Here is a 20519-nt window from a genome sequence, read left to right on the forward strand (position 1 = left end):
TACCCGTGGGGGGTGCACTGCCTCACGTGCAATTGGTGCATGTGCCAAGCACATTGCACACAGGCAGTAAGGAACAGGTGGAGCTTCATTTATCGTGACCATTGGGAATCATAAGTCAATTGAGCTAGCAAGAACCAAGGCTTCTTTTGCAATATACTAGAAAATTGGAATAAATGTGCCTTGACATGATACTATTGCACGTCCGGTTGGTCTTATGAGTTGGTAGGATGCTGTAGATGAATAAAAATTCTGTGGTGTGCGTGCCAAAGATCTATGTATAAAATGATTTTTTTTTTTTTGCTATTATTCAAACACATCCATCTATGGTCAAAATTGAAAAGTCAACATGGAGTGGGATTTCTTTTACTAACATAAGTTATTCTTCTCATGGCTCTTTTTTTAAAAAAAAAATTTATCCCCTGATTTTTTTCGCCTATATCCCTTTTCTTCCTCGTTTAGCCCCTATTATCTTTTCGTCTATTTATAAGATCTTCCTTCTTTCAAAATTTCTCTGTCCTCCTTTAAAATATAAGATTTTTTTTCTTTTTATGACTATAAACTATATTTATTAGTCTATGACGCATGACTAAATGATATACATCTAGCAAATTAATCATCCAATAATATATATATATTTTTAAGTAAATTGATATATGATTTTAATATCATATTTACTGGTACATAATATATGCCCAAGTAATACAAACTCAATGGGTTCTGAAGCATTTTTTAAGTTTTTTTGATGCAAACCTAATAGCTATCTAATACATATCTTTCAAACAAATGGATACACATACAAAGAATTTGATACATAGTTTCTAAAATGTCATGTTTACAAATATAATATATATCCAGGTGATACATATTTGATGGATTTTTGATATATATTTTAAACTTCTTTGATAGTTATCTAGTAATGACCAAATATATATCTCTAAATAAATTAATATACAGTATTCAAAATATAATATTTATCAATACATAATTCATAGTTACGTGATCCATACTTTAGATAAACATCATCAAGGGGTAGAAGATTTAAAAAAGAAGAAAGGGGCTCGGAAAGAAGGCCTCATAGGTAAAGGAAAAAGAAAATATGGCTTGATGAGTGTTACAATGATTACCATGAGTATCTCAAATCAACGTGACAACTATGGGACATCTCAGGTCTTCAACCTATCACTGAGACCATTTACTTAAGAGTAGAGCCATATACAGTATAGAGCAGTTTGTGTTTGATCTATCCTATGGTCTGCCCAGCGCACATCATTATCTCGGTAGGCCAATGTCTTAGTGCGTGAGCTGTCCTAATTATCACAGCCGGTTCACTTCATGATGTGCGCGACACCTGTCTACCCCGAGTGGATAGGCTCAGACGTAACCAACTCTTCTAATCTTGCAGGAGCGATTGAAGGCTAAATTATCTCGTTCGCAATGGCATTGGCATGTTCAATGGTCCTATAATCTCAGGATCGTATAATCTCACAACAGTTCGACCAGTTATTCGATAGTCTTTTATATAAGCAACCAAAACATCGAAGATCAAGTAAGTCAATCTATCTCTCTCAGAGAATTCGTTGCTGTTCTCGTTGTTCTTTAAATCTGATTTGAACATCAGAGGATCCTCGTCGGAATGAAAACCTTCGGTTTAGACTTGTTTTGCAGGTCACTCCAGCATCATCATCCCTGTGCAAGGGTCAGTTGTCTTCTCTCCAATCTCAACCAAATCGAACAGCAACAATGAGAAAGAAGAAAGGGATACGAGCAAATGACTTTATGGATGATGCTTCATATTTTTTTTTCTTAAGTTTTTAGGAAAAAAGAAAATTGCTCTATATGATGCCGATAAAATTGATCGTTTGAAAGCTGATAGAAATTCGGGTTCATCGATCAAGTTGATGCTGATAAAATTTCATCTGGCCGTGGGAAAGCGAAGAAGCAACCTACAAGCATGGCAGACTGAACAAAGTAGGGAAGTGGAGTGGCAAGGGGCAGCGGCACGCGCATTTGAATCATGTGCCGTCCCAATGAACGTCTAGAATTGGCGGACAGGAGTTACAAGACTCGTATTTGAATCCTTTACCGTCCTAATGTAAAGCCTAGTATTGGCGGATGGAGGTACAAATGATCTTGTTGGACGGGCGGTGATGAAATTCCCCTAGAGGCGTTTCCCCGTTTCGGCGGGACAGCAGAGAGGAAATCGAAGAGAGGTGAAAAGGACGAGTAAAAAAAAAATGGCGACGCACGCAGGTCATGGCGACGGTTCGCCACCCATGGCTCCCAGAAAATAAAGGGGCCTATCGGCGGACAAGCACGTTGTCAGACGGCGGGACACGGGGGCCATCCGTGTCGACTTCTGGATCTCGAGGCCTTAGCTCCCCCTCCAAACCTGGTCCCTGCCCGGCTTTTCGAGCCCTTCCCTTCGTTTCACGAGGATCCCCGTTATTTCTTCCTTTACTTATCTGCCCCCAATAATTTATTTTATATCTGTTTCTCGGAAGGAACCCCCTGTGAGATTCCGAGACGACCTCCAGCTCTGCCCTCTACTCGAAACCCACCCTGCCTCTACACAACTTATTAAATTAAAATGCTCGAATCATCGACCGTATCCTTGCTGCTCCATCCCAATCGCACCAGTCTGCATCTCTCTTCTCCCCTCTTTCTAATCTCTCCAGGTCGTTGCAATGGAGCAATGGATTCGGCCGCTGCTACCGGTCGTCGTCTTCTTCTTTTGTGCGGATCTGGTGCTATCCACCGATCCGCCACTTTCTCCCAAGGGCGTGAACTACGAAGGTACCTCCCCATCAGTTCAATGCCTAGAAGGCTGCAGTAGTGATCTTGGACTGTTTTGCTTCATTTTTGAGCAATGCGGGTTATCAATGGATGGTGCAGTGGCGGCTCTGATGTCGGTGAAGAGCAAGATGTGGGATGAGGCGGGAGCGATGGACGGGTGGGATATCAACTCGGTGGACCCCTGCACCTGGTCCATGGTTGGCTGCTCCCCCGACGGCTTCGTCATCTCCCTGTATCCCTTCCTTATGTTCCTTTTTCCGATTTGGTTTATTTTGTTCTCTTTCGATTTTAGTTTCTTTCTTTTGGTGTCCGTAAGAAAGCCGGTGCCCTGCTTGCTTCCAGGCTCCTCCTTCTCGATTCTATTTCGTCTCATGTGGTTTGATTCTTGTCTGTGGTGGGCAGGGAGATGGCCAGGAACGGCTTGTCTGGTACGCTGTCTCCAAGCATTGGGAACCTGAGCCACCTCCAGACCATGTGAGTGCTAAAGATAGTTTTCAGCATTTTCTCTACCAAAACTCCATTGCGTCGATTTGACCTCGATCAATAAACAGTGGGTGCAGATCCACCCTCGAGTTAGCGTGACCTCTGGCTTAAAATGATTTATTTTGTTTCTTCTTGCTTATCCACGTTAGAGATGGACTTTTCTTTTTCACTTATGACGCTGCTTTCCTTGTCCTCTTTGGTTTCTTGCTTGGGCGTGTCCTTTGTTGCAGAAACAGCGTTGCCCTAAGCATACTTTCACTTATCGTGAAATTATCCTTCGTGAAACTAAAAGTTATAGAATTATACTTTTGAAACGAATTAGCGATAACCTATCTATTCAGTTTGCAATGGAATCTTGTCAGGACCATGAATATAAAATCATTATTTTGACGTGTATACTAGCTGAAGGTTGGACTCCGCATGGATGTGACAATATCAACAACAGAAAATAGACTGGCTATTGATAGGAGGAGAAGTAAAAAGGAATTCGAAATCCATACTCAAGAAGAGAAAAAACACCGCCTAGACACAAGTGCTTTTTTAAAAAATATATATATATAAAGATATATCAATTGCCTTTCACTACTTTTCATTTAGTATGATGAATTAACATGATAAGAAAGTTGAAAATATTTCTTTTAAATATTATCCTAAATAGGAAGACGATAAGATAGATGAGTTGTGCCTTTGAGGAAAAGAGATGAGAACAAATAGGCATATGCAATGAAGAATGAGACAATAATGATGAAGGGACAAGGGTTAGAGAAAAAGGACTAAAGAAGGGACAAGGGCATAATTTCTAGGAGTCTATAAAGATGAGATGTAGCTTGTAAACCACACATACTACTTGTTAGTAATGGGAGACTGCATTAGGAGAGTCTAGGATGAGAGTCAGGGCACTAAAGGAAAAGAATCTAAGTTGTTAGTATCACTGGCAAGCGTTCCTTAGCAAGAGTATGTAAAGATAAAAAATAACATGCCACCCTATTCCCATCCCTTATTGCGAGAAAAATGTGGGGACATATTTGAAAGGGGTAAAATGGGAGTGTGCCTCTGATCATAATCCTCCTGCTGAACCAAATTGATGGCACCCCTTCCCTTCTTTGGGAATGGGGCTGGGACTGTGTATCAGTGATCTATTAAGATATGATATCCAAGGTTTTCTTATTGATTTTTAAAACTGTGATTTTTTTGAGGATGCTTTGGCTTATCCTTTTGGCTGAAACGTTTTGACTGCTGCATTTATTTTTGGATAGTTTTGACCAAAGGCCAACGCCACAAAAATAATATGTCAAAGATTTTAAAAAAAAAAAAGTAAGAATAAGCCTATTAGTATTCATTGAAAAGATTTGAATATCAAGGCGAATGGATATAAAACATATTTGAGACTTTCAATTACCTTTGTTATGAGTATGCGTACACCAGAAATTGATAGCCAGAATTAGCTGTGAAACTGTAATGGTAGAAATTTTGAAATAATAAAATAAGTTAAAAAAAGGAAACAAACTAAGAAGCTAATTAAAGCTATGAATAACTACTAGAAAACTTATCAAAACATAACTAACTAGAGTCCAGCATGTGCTATGCGTATGCAAGGAATCTCTTCAGGAAAAGAGTTCCACCACATATATAATAATAAAATGCAGTTTCTTTTAGGTTTTTGGATACAGCATGTAAGGGACATATGAAACGTGGAAGTCTATGGATTCCAGAGGAATGCATAAATCCAGGTCCTTTTTTCTAAAAAGGAAAAAAAAAAAGGACATGAGATATGTCAAGAATAAGATATACAGGTGAAAGGGGACCCTTACTTCCTTTTCTTTTTGGCAAAGGGCCCACGATGAGGGTTCAGGCTTGGAGGCCGACCTCATGAAGCTGGCCCCAGGCATTCTTGTTATATATGTGTTTTCCATGTAAATGGACTGTTTTGCATAGGATAGATCAAAACAAGGTCAGAACAAGTGATTGATCATTCCTGTTATCTACTTTATGTTGTAGCACCTACCCCCGAGAGAGAGAATTTGACTCACATGTCTTGTTTCATGTGTAATTTAAGATGACCTGTAGCATGATTTTGATGATGTGTCTTGGTTATACGGTGTTTTCCCTGAAATGTAGAGAAGTGAATTATAAATATTGGGCGGACCAAACATTACTTTCTCACCTTTTGTCTGGTGCAATATTACAGTTCACAAACATGAAACATCCCATACTTGACCTGCTGTCTTATGGTGAGCATGATCTTCTTTATGATGATTAGATGTTGTCATAATATAAAAACATTTTTTTAAATTTGATCTGGTTAATAATGACAGAGCTTTTGTATATAATATGTGATATCTGTTGGCTATGTCAACAAAGGCATGATATTCTCTTATTACTAGGATTTGCATTGTGTCTACATTGAGGTGTCTTGACTATAAAATTCATACTATATTTGCAGGTTACTGCAAAATAATAAAATATCTGGTCCTATTCCACCTGAAATTGGGAAGCTGTCACAACTCAGGACTCTTGACCTTTCTGGCAATCAGTTCATTGGTGAAATTCCAAGATCACTTGGATTTTTGAATCAACTAGGTTACTTGTGAGTTAATAATTAGATTTGAATTATGCTGATCCTTCAATCAGTAATTTATGTGCTTGGCACTGAAGATTTTCTATCATTTATTTTTCAGGCGTCTTGACAAGAATAATTTATCTGGCCAGATCCCTGAAGCTGTTGCTAATCTTTCAGATCTTTTGTTCTTGTAAGTAACCTCTCAAATGTGATTTATAATTCTTTATCTTATGGCTTGAAACTTACACATGCAAAATGCTACAGAGATTTGTCATTCAACAATCTTAGTGGTCCAACTCCTAAGATCCTTGCAAAAGATTACAGGTGAGCTAACTGGGAAGATGCCTCTAAGAGAGAGATTACTCCTCTCCTTTTCTTTTTCTTTATTTTCGTACCAAATTTATCTCTAAAACTAGTAAAGTATCACCTTGAAACCATAAAGACTTAATATATCAAGTCTAGACCTCAAAGTTAGCCTTTCCACTGCAGATACAATCCAACTGTTATAATTGCTTAGTTTATATATGACTTGGACTTGCAAGCATGGTTGACAGCTATAGCAGGCTGTGGGGCTAATTCCTTGGGACCTGTCATACACAGCCTTATATTCACATTTCTGTACATGAAAACAAATTGTCTTCAAAAATCTGTTTAATATTTATGATCTATAGAATAACAAATGCAGCAACAACATCATCTACTGCAACAGAGACACCCAGTTGAAGCCTATGGAGCAAGTGAAACAGAGGGCTCACAGTTTTATCATTCTTAACTTTTGGTCAGATCCTTTTGGATTAACTTGCTTCTTGCATCCATTGGTCTTGTAGGTCCGATAGTGTCAAATCACTCTGTTGCAAAGACTTTCTTCCTTCTCCTCCTCCTCTTCTTCTTCTGTTTGGAGATGTTCAAACAATGAGCACATATTGTTTTCTTATTTTATTTTTATGACTTGTAACTTTATGCTGCTTCTGTAGTGTTGCAGGAAATAGGTTTCTTTGCAATTCATCTTTCTTGCGTGGTTGTGCAGATGTTCCATTGCCAATTAATGGTAACTTGTGAGCAGATTTAAAGTTCTTATTTTATTTTTAAAGTTATTGGTCTTATAGTAGTGTATGATGCTGCTATTTTCATTATTCTACTTCTTGCAGAAACAAAATCATCCAGACAACCAAGCAACCACCAATTAGCAATAGCCATTTCTTTAAGTGTCGGCTGTACTCTAACAGTCGCCATACTGCTGCTTGTTTATTGGCTACATTATTGCAGATGGCGTTTGCCTTTCGCTTCTGTTGGTATGCTTCAGTGACATTGTCTTGCTATGTATAAAATTTAAGCAAGCTTCATATATTGCTAATTTGTTTGCAGGTCAAGATTATGAATTTGAAATGGGCCATTTGAAGAGGTTCTCATTTCGTGAGCTGCAAATTGCAACTGATAATTTTAATTCTAAGAATATATTAGGTCAAGGTGGATTTGGAGTTGTTTATAAAGGTCATCTCAGAAATGGCACTGTGGTGGCAGTGAAACGGTTAAAAGATCCCAGCTTTACTGGGGAAGTTCAGTTCCAAACAGAAGTAGAGATGATTGGCCTAGCTTTGCACAGGAACCTCTTACGGTTGTATGGATTTTGCATGACATCACATGAGAGGCTACTTGTGTATCCATATATGCCAAATGGGAGTGTTGCTGATCGTTTGAGAGGTCAGTCTACTAAGTCCATATATGTCTACTTATAAGATTAAAAATTTCCATCAAGTTCCAGATATGGAATTAACTTTTCTTCTTCCTCTTTTTTCTAAGTCAAACCTCAGTTTGTTCTGGTTGCCCAAGTTGTCTAATCCTTGTGGACATCTCTACTATATTTAAAACAAGAGGCAGAATCTCGTAGAAGTAAGCAAATTTGGATGCCCTTTGCAACCACATTTTTCTTTGTTCAACAAAAAAGACTTTTTCTTCATTGAATTTTTCTTGGCATTCCACGAGGGACATAGAACCATTGCCCAAGAAACATAAGCTACACAGGTGCAACATTTATTGGCATCAAAATCTACATTCCACTCAATGACAGTGGTTGAATCTACATGAATCTTTTAATGTCTATATAGATCATTTGAATGAATTGCAGCACATCTGCTGCAACAAGAAAAAATATGATGTATTTGCCTGCATAATTTGCACAGGCCTAGTGAACTTTGTTTTTGTTTTCAGAATGCTTTGAATTCCCTCATGAAGTAACACTGTTTGCAGATCATCATCATGAGAAACCATCCTTGGACTGGAGCAAACGAATGCGAATTGCACTTGGGGCTGCCCGTGGGCTATTATACTTGCATGAACAATGCAATCCAAAAATCATTCACAGGGATGTTAAAGCTGCAAATATTTTGCTTGATGAAAGCTTTGAAGCAGTAGTTGGAGATTTTGGGTTGGCCAAACTCCTGGATCAGAGGGAATCGCATGTTACAACTGCAGTTCGAGGTACCGTGGGACACATTGCTCCAGAGTATCTATCTACTGGGCAGTCCTCAGAGAAGACAGATGTGTACGGATTTGGCATTTTGCTGCTGGAGTTAGTAACAGGACAAAAAACCTTGAGTTCTGGAAATGGCGGTGTTCAGAAAGGAATGATTCTTGACTGGGTAAGCAACTTCATGAATATGTGCTTGTAGTTTTCCTCTGGTGTATTTTCACTTTTTATTGCATAAGTATGCAGGACTTTCAGCAAATTCTGGGACAACTTCAAAAGGGAAATGTCATCATGGATTTTTTTCATGGTGGACTGATGTATCAAGAGAAAGGAATTCTGCTTGACAATAACACTACTTTCACATATATCTGCATTACTTTAAGTTGCTTAGGTTTGAATATTGCTTTTCAGAAATTCCTCTTCATTATCAGTAATGGTCTTCATGTTTTCAGATAGATGCCCTCCTTGAACTGGTTATGTAGTTTAGCAGGGTCTTAAATGGAGTTCATGTCCTTTTCATCTGTTGTCAACAAAATCTTTTGCTCTTTCTGGGATAGAAAGATGACACCATCGCTAAACTGTTTCTAAAATGATCATTCAGATCCAAGCTAACCCATTTGCATATCAGACTCGAGCTGGACTCCATTTGAGTCAGTCATGTCTTTATCATATGCTGCATAGGCTAGAGCTTACCTTTTCATGCTGGGTTAGAGTTGGTTGGGTGCATTCCTACTTGCCATAGACATTTGAGGACTATGGTTCAAGTTTGGAACCAAACCGGAGCCATAGAACCAGGGTTCAGGAGGCAAGCATGACTATGTTCGTTTTTCTACAATATGAAGAGAAAGTTATCTCAGTATCTTCTCTTTGAAAATAATTTAGCGTCTCAGTGACTTTCAGCTGTCAATTTATGAAAGTATTAAATAATACACTCAGAAGGGCTTTAGAGAATACAATTGTATGTAACGTATTGATTCAAGAAGTCCACTATCTGCATAATCTAAAATTGCATAAGATTATGTAAATGAGTGCATTCAAATAGAAAAAGTGCCGCTTCTGCATGTTAGTTATATACTATTTTCTAGATATGCACATTTTTTTAAGAGTAAAAATATTTGATATATGTAGAGATCAGTAGTACATGAAAAAATAACTAACTTGAAGATCATGAAGTTATAAATGTTTAACAAAAGTAATGTTGTAAATATAGCATGATTGCTATTTAGACCTGTTGCGGCCAATCCCCTCGTCGCCTGATCGTCGGGAACGAGCGCCTGCAAAAGAAGTCCGCACTGACCGGAGGTGACTCCGGCGGGGACCCTCCGACGGTCAAGTCAGAGAGGAGACTAGGCAACAGTAGAAAAGAATCAAGGAGCTCAACGATGAGAGAGAGAGAGAGCTAGAGAGGGGGGAGTTCAGGGATTTCAAAAGAACCTCCTCCAGCGCTGTTGCCTTCCCCGTTTTATAGTAGAGCGCGACATGGCGCCGTCATTAATGGCGCAGACAATGGGAGGAGTTGTCAAATCGCCGAAGGCTGTCAGAGTCGCCGTGGGCTGTCAAATCGCCGCGGGTTGTCAGAACGAACCTATGTCCTCGGCAGGACAATGTCCCAGGGCGGCTATGCCGCATGCCTTTGTCAGGACGGCAGCCCTCAGTAGTCGTACGGCGTTTGAGGAAGCCGACCGATCATACGTCGGCATTTGGTTGTGGGATGTCGGGTGATGACCCGGAGGCACCGTCGGCTGGTCAGGTGTCTTGCTTAAGTCGGACGTCGGCTGCCACCCCCGACAGTGAGTCGGTAATATGGGTTCGGCCGCTTGATCGGTCGAGAACAGCATGGGTCGGTTCGATCGACACTCCTTCAGTCGGACAATGTCGATAGCTACTATCGGCAGTCGTCGATCAGTGTGATCGGTAGAGTCGGGCGTTGGTCGGAGTCATCTATCGGTCATCGATCAGACCGGTCTGAGGGTAAGTCGGCGTATGGGGGTCAGTCGGTATATCCCAACAGTTGCCCCCCTCACTCCTGAGTCCGATGTCGTGTTGGCTCGCTTGAACACGTGGGCGACGGCTTCGGACGAAAGAAGTGGTTTTCCGTCATGTCTTGCCCTGACTCTGGCGATCGCATCAACGAACGATCCGATGTCGGTTGTTCCGACTGCAGGTCGAGCATGCATGTTGGGTCGTTGCTCGTCGACACGATCATTCCGCAGAGTCTAAGGGTCGAGTAGCATCTGACGTATTTGGATAGGATGACGATGGCAAGTCGAATATCCATTGTCCGGCCCCTGGATCGGGTGTGCACGTCAGGACGTATGATAAACGGTGGCAAGCCGAATATCCTTCGATCGGTCGTAACCGGGTCGGTATGTCGCAAGTAGCATGTCGAGTCGTATGGTAGACGGTGGCAAGCCGAATATCCTTCGACCGATCGTGACCGGATCGATATGTCGCAAGTCGAATACCCGTTGACGTAGCATGTCCAGTCGTATGATAGACAGTAGTAAGCTGAATATCCTTCGATCGGTCGTGACCGGATTGGTATGTCGCAAGTCGAATACCCGTTGCCCAGACCTTGGTCGGGCGGGTATGTCACGGTTGTCTTGGCATTTTGCCCTTTCTTAGTCGAAGCTAAGTTGGCAAGTTAGCTAGCCGCGTTGGTCGAAGCCCTTTGCCTTCAGAGGTGGGGCTGTCGGTTCGGCGATCGGTGATCGAGCCGTTGATTCGACGATCGACGATCGAGCCATTGATTCAGCGATCGACAATCGAGCCGTGTTGGTCGGCGATCGAGCCGTTGGTTCGGCGATCGGTGATCGAGCCGTTGATTCGGCGATCGGCGATCGAGCCGTGTTGGTCGGGGCCTTTTACCTTCAGAGGCCGAGACCGTTGGTTCGGCGATCGGTAATCGAGCCATTGATTCGGCGATCGACGATCGAGCCGCTTCGGTTGAGGCCTTTTGCCTTCAGAGGTTGAGGCCGTCGGTTCGGCAATCGGTGATTGAGCCGTTGATTCGGCGATCGACGATCGAGCCGCTTCGGTCGAGGCCTTTTGCCTTCAGAGGTCGAGGCCGTCGGTTCGGCGATCGGTGATCGAGCCATGGATTCGACGATCGACGATCGAGCCGCTTCGGTCGAGGCCTTTTGCCTTCAGAGGCCGAGGCCGTCGGTTCGGCGATCGGCGATCGAGCCGTGGATTCGGCGATCGACGATCGAGCCGCTTCGATCGAGGCCTTTTGCCTTCAGAGGCCGAGGCCGTCAGTTCGGCGATCGGTGATCGAGCCATTGATTCGGCGATCGACGATCAAACCGTGTTGGTCGAGGCCTTTGTGCCTTCAGAGGCCAAGGCCATCGGTCTGGCGATCGGTGATCGAGCCGTTGACTCGACGATCGACGATCAAGCCATGTTGGTCGGGGCCCTTTTTGCCTTCAAACGCCGAGGCCGTTGGTTCGGCGATCGGTAATCGAGCCATTGATTCGGCGATCGACGATCGACGATCGAGCCGCTTCGGTCGAGGCCTTTTGCCTTCAGAGGCCGAGGCCGTCGTAGATACTCCGCTCCTTCGATCTCTATCAGGATCTGTGCACGAGGAGCGGGGAGAGGAGTGTAGGAGTCATACCTGCGATGCGTCGGTCTCAGACTCCGTTGTCGGGACGAGACCCGTCTATCGGTGGGGCTCGCTGGGTTCAGTAGGAGCCTGATTTTTCTTCCACTTCTCCTTCTGACCCATGCCCTCGGTCAAGCGCCAGTAGAAAGCTCCTTCGTCCGTGCACATGTATTTGTACGCGCGCTCCAGCAATTCGGCATACGTCCGGGGGAGGGTCTTGTCCAAGGAATAGGTGAACCGAGACCCCTTTAGTCTCCACTTCATGGCCGAGATAGCCATGTCTTCATTGAGGTCTCGGACCTCAAGTGTGGCCGCGTTGAACCGGGCCACAAAGTGTCGGAGCGTCTCGTTTTCTCTCTGCTTGAGGAAAAAAAGGCTGTCCGAGGTTCGTGGGGGCTTCCGGCTAGTGCTGAAATGGGCCACGAAAGAATGTTCGAGCTGACCGAAGGAGCGGATGCTTCCTGAGCGGAGGCCGGAGTACCAGGCCCTGGCAGCTCTGCGAAGTGTGGCGGGGAAGCCGACGCAAATGAGGGCATCGGTTGCCCCTTGGATTGTCATGAGAGACTTGTAGCTCTTCAAATGGTCAATTGGGTCGGTGGAGCCGTCGTAAGGCTCCACGTGCGGCACCTTGAACCGACTAGGGATCGGCTCGTCGAGGATGAGTCGGGAGAGAGGTTGGGTGGTCCGGAAGTCGACGTCGTTCGAAGACTTCTGGCCATCCACCTGGAGTTGAGCGAGCCGACGGTCGATTTTTTCGAACCTGCGTTCGTAGTCGTCCAACCGTCGATGTTGAGAAACCCTAGGAGTCGAACCTCCCGAAGAATGTGAGGGTGAGGCGGATGGTGTCCTCGGCCGCTTCCCCTTCCTTGCCTGCTCCAGCTGGGAAGGAGAGGGATGCTGAGACCGGTGAGGGTCACGTCGTGGCCGCCTTGCTCCTTCTCGGCGGGAGTGCTGAGGCGGCTGCTCTTGAGGAGGAGACGGGAGTTGACGCAGGCGTCGGCGGCTGCTTCTGGACGGCATAGGGTGCGTCGCCGGTTGTTCCGCCGGTGGTTGCGGCAACTGAGTCGGTTGTTGTTGGAGGCTTTTGACTGCGTCCGTCAGAACGGTCATTTGCCGCACGATCGCTGCGATTTGCACCTCCGTAGTTGCCACCGGATGCGGAGAGCTGGGCTCCGCCATGGAAGGTGGAGGAGGAGCCTCTTCCCGACGGGAAGTGCGCCTCGCCGACCCGGTAGCCCTCGATCGTTGAGCTCTGGTTCTTGTCATTTCGAAAGGATGTTTCAAGTGCTGTGGAGGTCGTGATCCCCCCTTCCTGGCACGCCAAACCTGTTGCGGCCAATCCTCTCGTCGCCTGGTCGTCGGGAACGAGCGCCTGCAAAAGAAGTCCGCACTGACCAGAGGTGACTCCGACGGGGACCCTCCGACGGTCAAGTCAGAGAGGAGATTAGGCAACAGTCAACCTCCTCCAACGCTGTTACCTTCCCCGTTTTATAGTAGAGCGCGGCATGGCGCCGTCATTAATGGCGCAGACAATGGGAGTTGTCAAATCGCCGGAGGCTGTCAGAGTCGCCGTGGGTTGTCAGAACGAACCCATGTCCTCGGCAGGACAATGTCCCAGGGCGGCTATGCCGCATGCCTTTGTCAGGACGGCAGCCCTCAGTAGTCATACGGCGTTTGAGGAAGCCGATCGATCATACGTCGGTATTTGGTTGTGGAATGTCGGGTGATGACCCGAAGGCACCGTCGGCTGGTCAGATGTCTTGCTTAAGTCGGACGTCGGCTGCCACCCCCGACAGTGAGTCGGTAATATGGGTTCGGCCGCTCGATCGGTCGGGAACAGCATGGGTCGGTTCGGCCGACACTCCTTCAGTCGGACAATGTCGGCAGCTACTATCGGCAGTCGTCGATCAGTGCGGTCGGTAGAGTCGGGCGTCGATCGGAGTCATCCGTCAGTCATCGATCAGACCGGTCCGAGGGTAAGTCGGCGTATGGGGGTCAGTCGGTACATCCCAACAAGACCAAATGCTATAATAGAAATATTTATATTACCTATTACATGAGTGATGATGCTATATAAAAGCAATAATATTTATATGGGTGCGAGGAGAATTGAATAGGTACATAGGATAAGGGAATTAGAAGTTTATGTTGACTATTTTTTGGGCCCAAAGGTGATGTAGCTAGGGCTGAGCACGGGTCGGGTTTGGTCGGGTTGAGAGAAATTTTATCTGACCGAACCCAATCGGGTTGAAAAAAATTCAACCCACTGTCGATCGTTTATCATGTATAAATCGTTTGAAACCGAAGTGAACAATTTGTAGCGGGTTCGGATGGGTTGTGTCAGTTTGGATCTCAATGTTGACCCAATGTTAATTTTGAGTCCAATATTGGACTTTTAAAATGAAGTTTAAACGAAGTATTGAAGTTTAAATGATGCCGTCTTAAAATAAAAACGAGTTTATGAAATACTAAATCGGTTGGGTTCGGTTTCATACGAGTTAAAAGTGTAGGAACCGAATCCGACCATAAATAACTGATTTTTTACAAACATCAATCCGATTTCATCCGATTTATGTCTTTCAACCGACCAAAACCAATATTTATTGGATCGGATTAGGTTGGTTTCTTCGGGTTTCAGTTATTTGTTCAGCCCTATTTGCTCTGCCCTAGATGTAGCAATCTTAATCCTTATGGATGTTATACATTCAGAAGGTTAGTCTTTATGAATTATGCTAAAGAGAATGATTTCTGATGCCATATATTCTTTAGATGAGTACCAAAGAATCTAGTGATAAGCTAATTATGTGAAACATATTTAAACTCAGTAATCCAATTTCCATGAGAGGGAAAAAGATGAAAAACTGGTACTGAAGTCAAGTCAATCATGGATGACAAATAGACATACATGACGCACATGGTGCTGACATGGCTGCTAAGCTAATTTTATAGTTGGCTTCCTGGATGGTTGAGTTTTTTATCTACTGCTCTAGTAATTGATATTGTGTATTGTTTCCTTTTCTAGTTCTGATCGCCCATTCTCAATTGTTAAAATGATGCAGGTTCGGGTTTTATATGAGGAGAAGCGACTCCATGAGATGGTTGATAGAGATCTTCGTGGTTCTTTTAATGCAGCTGAGCTGGAGAATGCTGTTGAGGTGGTTCTCTTGTGCACTCAATCCAATCCTGGTCTTCGGCCAAAGATGTCAGAAGTTGTGAAAACTCTGGAAGCTGGGGTCCAACCAGGAGAAAATCCAGAAGAGTCAAATGGTGAACCGCTGTATGGAAGATCCTGCAGCTTCTCTAGAAGTTGTTGTGATGATAATGAAGCATCTTCTTTTATTATTGAACCAATCGAGCTTTCAGGGCCCAGATGATAACCAGCTCAAACTGTTCTAGTTTATTTTTGGCTATTTTGTTCTTAAAGCACAGGAGAGAAGTTTAATCTAATGATACATGGGAGTTGTAAACTTAATTGGAAAATCTTGAACAGTGCAGAAGAGAACGTGACCATTTTGGCTGTTAAAAAGGAATATTAAGTGTAAATATCATCTCACTGTAATTATGTGAAGTCATTTGCTCTCTGAAAGTTTTGAGTTAATGTCAGCATGCTTACTGAAAGCTAATTGCAAAGTGTAAACATCTTGTGTATCAAGAAGAATGCTTCTCAATTAATGATTTTAGATTAAAAATTTTCATTTCATCTCATAGAATATTCAGATCTGCTTTGGTTTGCATAGACTGTTGTTCTTGTACAGTATGAGGGAAAGTTTCATTCCTGCAACCCTGTTTAATATGCTTTCGCAGGGACATGCAAGCCCCTGCTATGGTCTTTTCATCATGCTAATGTTCGAATGACACAAAGGAAAAAAGAAAATTACTGTAGTTCTGGAAAGAAATTGGAGATATTACAAAGATATAAAATTGGCAGTAACAAGGTCGCAAATAATTGATGGGATCGACAAACAAGGGCCAATTCAAAGTGAAGAAAAGAATAAATTTTGAAAAAATGGAAAACAATTAAAAGTAAAAGGCAGTAAAAAAGATAGCAAATGACATCATCTATTTGATAATATACGTGTCCACTGACCCTGAGCTCAGCATGTTGGTGGGTGTTGGTGGAAGTTTAAAAAGTAATTGGCAGCATGTTTGATCACTTTTTGTTTTTTCTTTTTTAAACACCGTGAGAGAGGGTAAACAGACGAAATAGATCGAGACTAAGTAGCTGATCCTGATTCATTTCATAAAGAAATTATATTTTGGGCCATATGGTGGTGAACTATGTCAATCATCTCGTCTTGCTCTCATATATCTATCATACATTCATAATTTTTTGTTATCCATAAAAAATATGATTGATCTGATAGATTAGTATCTCTCCATGTAGTTTAGTGCATGATATAATTTTTTATATTATTTATTTTTAACTTAAAAAATAATTTCTTTCAAATAATGAAATCTAAGAAGTTATTCCTTTATTTTTTTTTTTAATTTTATTTGTGGGATGGTTAAGTCTGAATTCTAGAGATATTATTGGTTAGAACAATTGTATCACTTATATTTTGGATCATCTAATAAATAATATTATATTATTTATTATTAAAAAAAATTATTATTATCAAATTTGATTGAAGGCTTTAAATAAAAAAAAAAATTACTTTAACTATTGGCTAATAACTTTTAATGATTTGAATAAAAAAATAATTTTTTTTGTAAAATATATGATACCTTCTTATTAGATGATCCAAGATATACACACACGTGTGATAGAATGATGCAATCGATCCGAATTGAAGAAATCGGTGGAATAGGTCCTTCTGTTGGTGAGAGGATTAACTTTATTCCACGACTTTCCACAAAATAATATAATCTCCGAGAAAAAGTGGCTATTTCCATGTCCATTTTCGCGATAACACCAATCCATTTTTTTCGGAACAATAACACCGATCCATTCCAAAACCCTGATCATCGCTCCAGTGTGAGGGCTCCATGCTATCTGCTGTCCGATGGCTTCTTATTCTCGAATACTTTCAAGAGATGGAGGGAGCCGAGCCGACGGTAATGTGGACGAGAAATTTGGGAAGGTTTTAACCACTGTTGCAGATTAGAGAGGGAGGGAGTGATCCAAGGGAGTCTAACCTGTCGCCTATCCAAACTCGCAAACCTCTCATGTCTTCTAAGGGGATACAAGTTCATGAAACTCTTCTCTTCTCTGACCATCCCCCTCAGAGCTGTCTTCTCCTATCATCGCGGTGTCTCCTCTCCAGCAACCTCATGGCGGCCGCGCAGATCTCATTCTGGATCCGCGAGCTGCTTCCACTTGCTCGAGTCCTGCATTCTCGACAAGAACCTGCTTCTGGGTTCACAACTTCACTCCAGGATCGTGATTGCGGGGCTCGTGAATGATTCCTTGTTTGCAACAAAACTCATCACACTCTACTCCCTATGTGGAGACCTCTCGAGCGCCGAGGCGATCTTCGCCCGCTTTCCGGGTTGTAACGTGTTCCTTCTCAATGCCATGATCAGAGGCTATTCCTCCAATGGGTTGAATCAGGAAGCCGTGGATTTGTTCCATCGAAAGAGGAGAGAAGGGATCGAACCCGATTCCTATACTTTCTCGTGTGTTTTGAAGGCCTGTGCTTCTCTGCCGGACCTTTGCCAAGGAAAGGAGCTGCACAAAATGGCAGTGGAGAGCGGTTTTGAATCGGACGTTTTTGTTTCTAATTCGTTGATTTCTATGTATGCAAAGTGTGGGAGCCTAGAAAGCGGCGCCGACGTTTTCGACAGAATGCCCCAACGAGATATCGTGTCATGGAATTCTATAATCTCAGCTTACGCACTGAATGGTTCTGATTTGGGGGCTGCAGAGAAAGTAAGGGAGATGTTCCGCTGTGGGTTCCAGCCGGATCAAGTGACGATTATTAGTCTTCTGATAACTGGTTCCACTTCTGAGGTTATTAGTGAAGTACATGGTTATGTTCTGAGAAGAGGGTTTGAATCCATATCCATGATTCGGAATGCACTTGTTTCTGCCTATGGTAAGTGTGGTGGAGTCAGGGAAGCTCGTAGGATATTTGATAGCTCGACTCAAAAGGATAAAGTTACTTGGAATGCCTTGATCTCTACCTATGCCCAGAATGGGTTATTTGAAGAAAGCATGCAGCTTCTCAGAGACATGAGGCTTGCTGGTTTTGATGTTGATGTAATTACCTACAGTGGGATCATATCTTCCTTCTCTCAGGATGATTTGTCTGATGAAGCAGTGGTTGTTTTCAAGGAATTGTTGAATGTGGGGTTGAGGCCGGATGTAATCGCTATTGCAAGCATTCTGCCGGCAATTTCCAGTATCCGATGCTTTGGTTACTGCAAGGAAATCCATGCCTACTCTTACAGGGAGGGTTTAGAATCAGACCGCAGGGTTAGAAATGCTCTTGTGTCAGCTTACTGTATATATGGTTCTATCCAAAGTGCTGAACGAGTTTTTGAAGCGATCAGAGACAGGGATGTGATCTCCTGGAGCTCAATGGTTACGGGCTATGTCCAGAACCAACACTTCGTGGAAGCTCTTGATACATTTAGGCAAATGATTGGAGCTGAGATAGAACCAAACCCGATTACCATAACAAGCATCCTTTCAGCATGCGCAGGTGTCTCTGGTCTAAGACTGGGGAAGGAACTCCACTTGTGGGCACTAAAGAACTCATTCGATGGTCAGTCTTTTGTGGGAAGTGCTCTTGTAGACATGTATGCAAAATGTGGAAGGATCAAAGACTCAAGAAGAGTGTTTGATCTAATGGCAGACAAGAACTTGGTCACTTATAATGTGATGATTGGAGGTTATGCCGTCCATGGACTCGTAGAAGATGCTCTAAGAATCTTCCGAATGTTGGAAGAGCCTGATGAGGTCAGTTTTATCACAGCCTTGTCAGCCTGTAGACATGGGGGACTTGTTGAGGAAGGGATCGAGATCTTTAACAGCATGAAGGCCTTAAAGGTGAGCCCTAAAGAAGGGCATTATTCTTGTATGGTGGATTTATTGGCAAGATGTGGACTAATAGAACAGGCTCTTGATTTAGTAAAGACGATGCCGATGAAAGCTAGCACAGAAGTCTGGGGAACACTGCTTGGAGCATGCAAGGTACACTCCAATTTAAATATTGGAATGTATACCGGAGCCCGTATACTTGAGTCCGGGAGTGATAATTCGGGATATTATGTGCTGCTATCAAACATATTAGCTGATTTCGGGAGGTGGGATGGTGTTGAAGTGATGAGAAAGCTGATGACGGAGAAGGGAGTGAAGAAAGGTGCTGGGTGTAGTTGGATAGAAGTGAACAAGAGAGTCCACTCCTTTGTTGCCAAGGAAAGAGCACAGCATCCCGAGTGGGAGAGCTTATTTTGGCTGTTGAGTGTCTTAAATGAGCAGATGAGGGCTATGAGTTTCTAGCATAGAATCCCAAGTGGGAGAACTTGTTATGGCTGTCGAGTGGCTTAAATGAGAGCAGTGAGCTCTGAGTATCCAGCGGAAGCTTTGTTTACTCCCTCCTAAGACAATGGGGTCTTTGGATTGTACACACACAAAGGGGTGCATCCCTTTACTCCTCCCTTGACTAGGGAACATACAGCGCCATCCTATACAAAACTAGATCAACATATCTCAAAAACATTCTATCCTGCCAGGATTTGCAATTCAATCTGCTATTTTGTTTGGCTTTTATGATTATCTTTCACATGTAAAGAGAACCACTTCCATAACACAGGCATCTGATATCCTATCTTCTTGTATCTCACTCATGTTTCTGGACGATCCTGGTCCATATTGTCAAAAGAACCATTTCTAACAGACATAAGCTGTTCCAATATCTACCCTGTTCCCCATTTGTCTGTTAGACGTTCACCAAAATCATAGGTTCTAAGACTAATGGGATCGACATCTTGTGAAACTTTGTTTGAGTTATTCATGATGTTAGCACATCTTTGAAAATTGAAATAGAACCTTAAAAATGTTACATTATAAAACTTTTTTGAAAAATGTTATGCAACATGGTCTTCAAGTTGTTTGCTCTTATTTCATGAAAGCATATCCATTACATTATCAAAGCATCAGCGCTGGACTGCTTGGACCGCTGATCGAAAATTTTGTCCAACGTATTGCACGGAAACAGCCTAAAGCACGATCCTCAGCATCCTAGTACAAAATAGCATAATTAAAAAAAGGACCAAATGATCCTCTCATTAAAATCCCAAAAAAACACAACAAGCATTGCTCACCAGCTCCCGCTCCCGCTCCCGCTCCCAAAAAAGGAAGAAAAAATCCAAATCTTTTTTCTTTCTTTTCTCTTTTTTGTAATTGGTAAGCTCTCTACCTCGCTATTGTGGTTCCACTAGTTTCATGCTCAATCTCAGCTTCTAATATAATTGAAAGCTCGAAGAGCCTATCGATCTTTTCACTTTTGGTACAAGAACATTTAAAAGAATATTTAAACCTACCGAGTTTTCAAAGAAAATGTCCATCAGCGAAACGTTGCCCTTCATTTACATGAGCTACGAGGCATCAAGGCTCTCAGAATATATATATATATATATATATATATATATATATATATATATATATA

General features: G+C 42.8%; 2 protein-coding genes across 2 annotated transcripts; both read left to right on the forward strand.

The window, feature by feature from the left end:
- Window positions 1–2260: 2260 nt before the first annotated feature.
- LOC105048109 (probable LRR receptor-like serine/threonine-protein kinase At5g45780) lies at window positions 2261–15584 on the forward strand. The gene is made up of 11 exons (XM_010927310.4): window positions 2261–2793; window positions 2893–3025; window positions 3196–3267; window positions 5720–5863; window positions 5955–6026; window positions 6101–6160; window positions 6811–6884; window positions 6985–7128; window positions 7202–7537; window positions 8084–8475; window positions 14967–15584. The coding sequence occupies exons 1-11, from the start codon at window positions 2685–2687 to the stop codon at window positions 15279–15281; spliced, it is 1851 nt and encodes a 616-aa protein (XP_010925612.1). The 5' UTR covers window positions 2261–2684; the 3' UTR covers window positions 15282–15584.
- A 1142-nt stretch (window positions 15585–16726) lies between these two features.
- Window positions 16727–19936, forward strand: LOC105048108 (pentatricopeptide repeat-containing protein At5g16860-like). Its single transcript, XM_010927309.4, has one exon. It carries the CDS (start codon window positions 17099–17101, stop codon window positions 19349–19351), a length of 2253 nt encoding a protein of 750 aa, XP_010925611.1. The 5' UTR covers window positions 16727–17098; the 3' UTR covers window positions 19352–19936.
- The last annotated feature ends 583 nt before the right edge of the window (window positions 19937–20519 follow it).

This window comes from Elaeis guineensis, chromosome 7 (assembly GCF_000442705.2).
Source record: "Elaeis guineensis isolate ETL-2024a chromosome 7, EG11, whole genome shotgun sequence".
In the NCBI taxonomy this organism is placed as follows: Eukaryota; Viridiplantae; Streptophyta; class Magnoliopsida; order Arecales; family Arecaceae; genus Elaeis; species Elaeis guineensis.

What these genes read in the sequence shown, in the direction of transcription:
- LOC105048109 (XM_010927310.4), top strand. Translation starts at nt 2,685, where the DNA reads ATGGAGCAATGGATTCGGCCGCTGCTACCGGTCGTCGTCTTCTTCTTT. An exon ending in TTTGCCTTTCGCTTCTGTTG is followed by an intron (nt 7,129 to 7,201) that starts GTATGCTTCAGT and finishes ATTTGTTTGCAG; the next exon opens with GTCAAGATTATGAATTTGAA. An exon ending in AAGGAATGATTCTTGACTGG is followed by an intron (nt 8,476 to 14,966) that starts GTAAGCAACTTC and finishes AAAATGATGCAG; the next exon opens with GTTCGGGTTTTATATGAGGA.
- LOC105048108 (XM_010927309.4), top strand. Translation starts at nt 17,099, where the DNA reads ATGAAACTCTTCTCTTCTCTGACCATCCCCCTCAGAGCTGTCTTCTCC.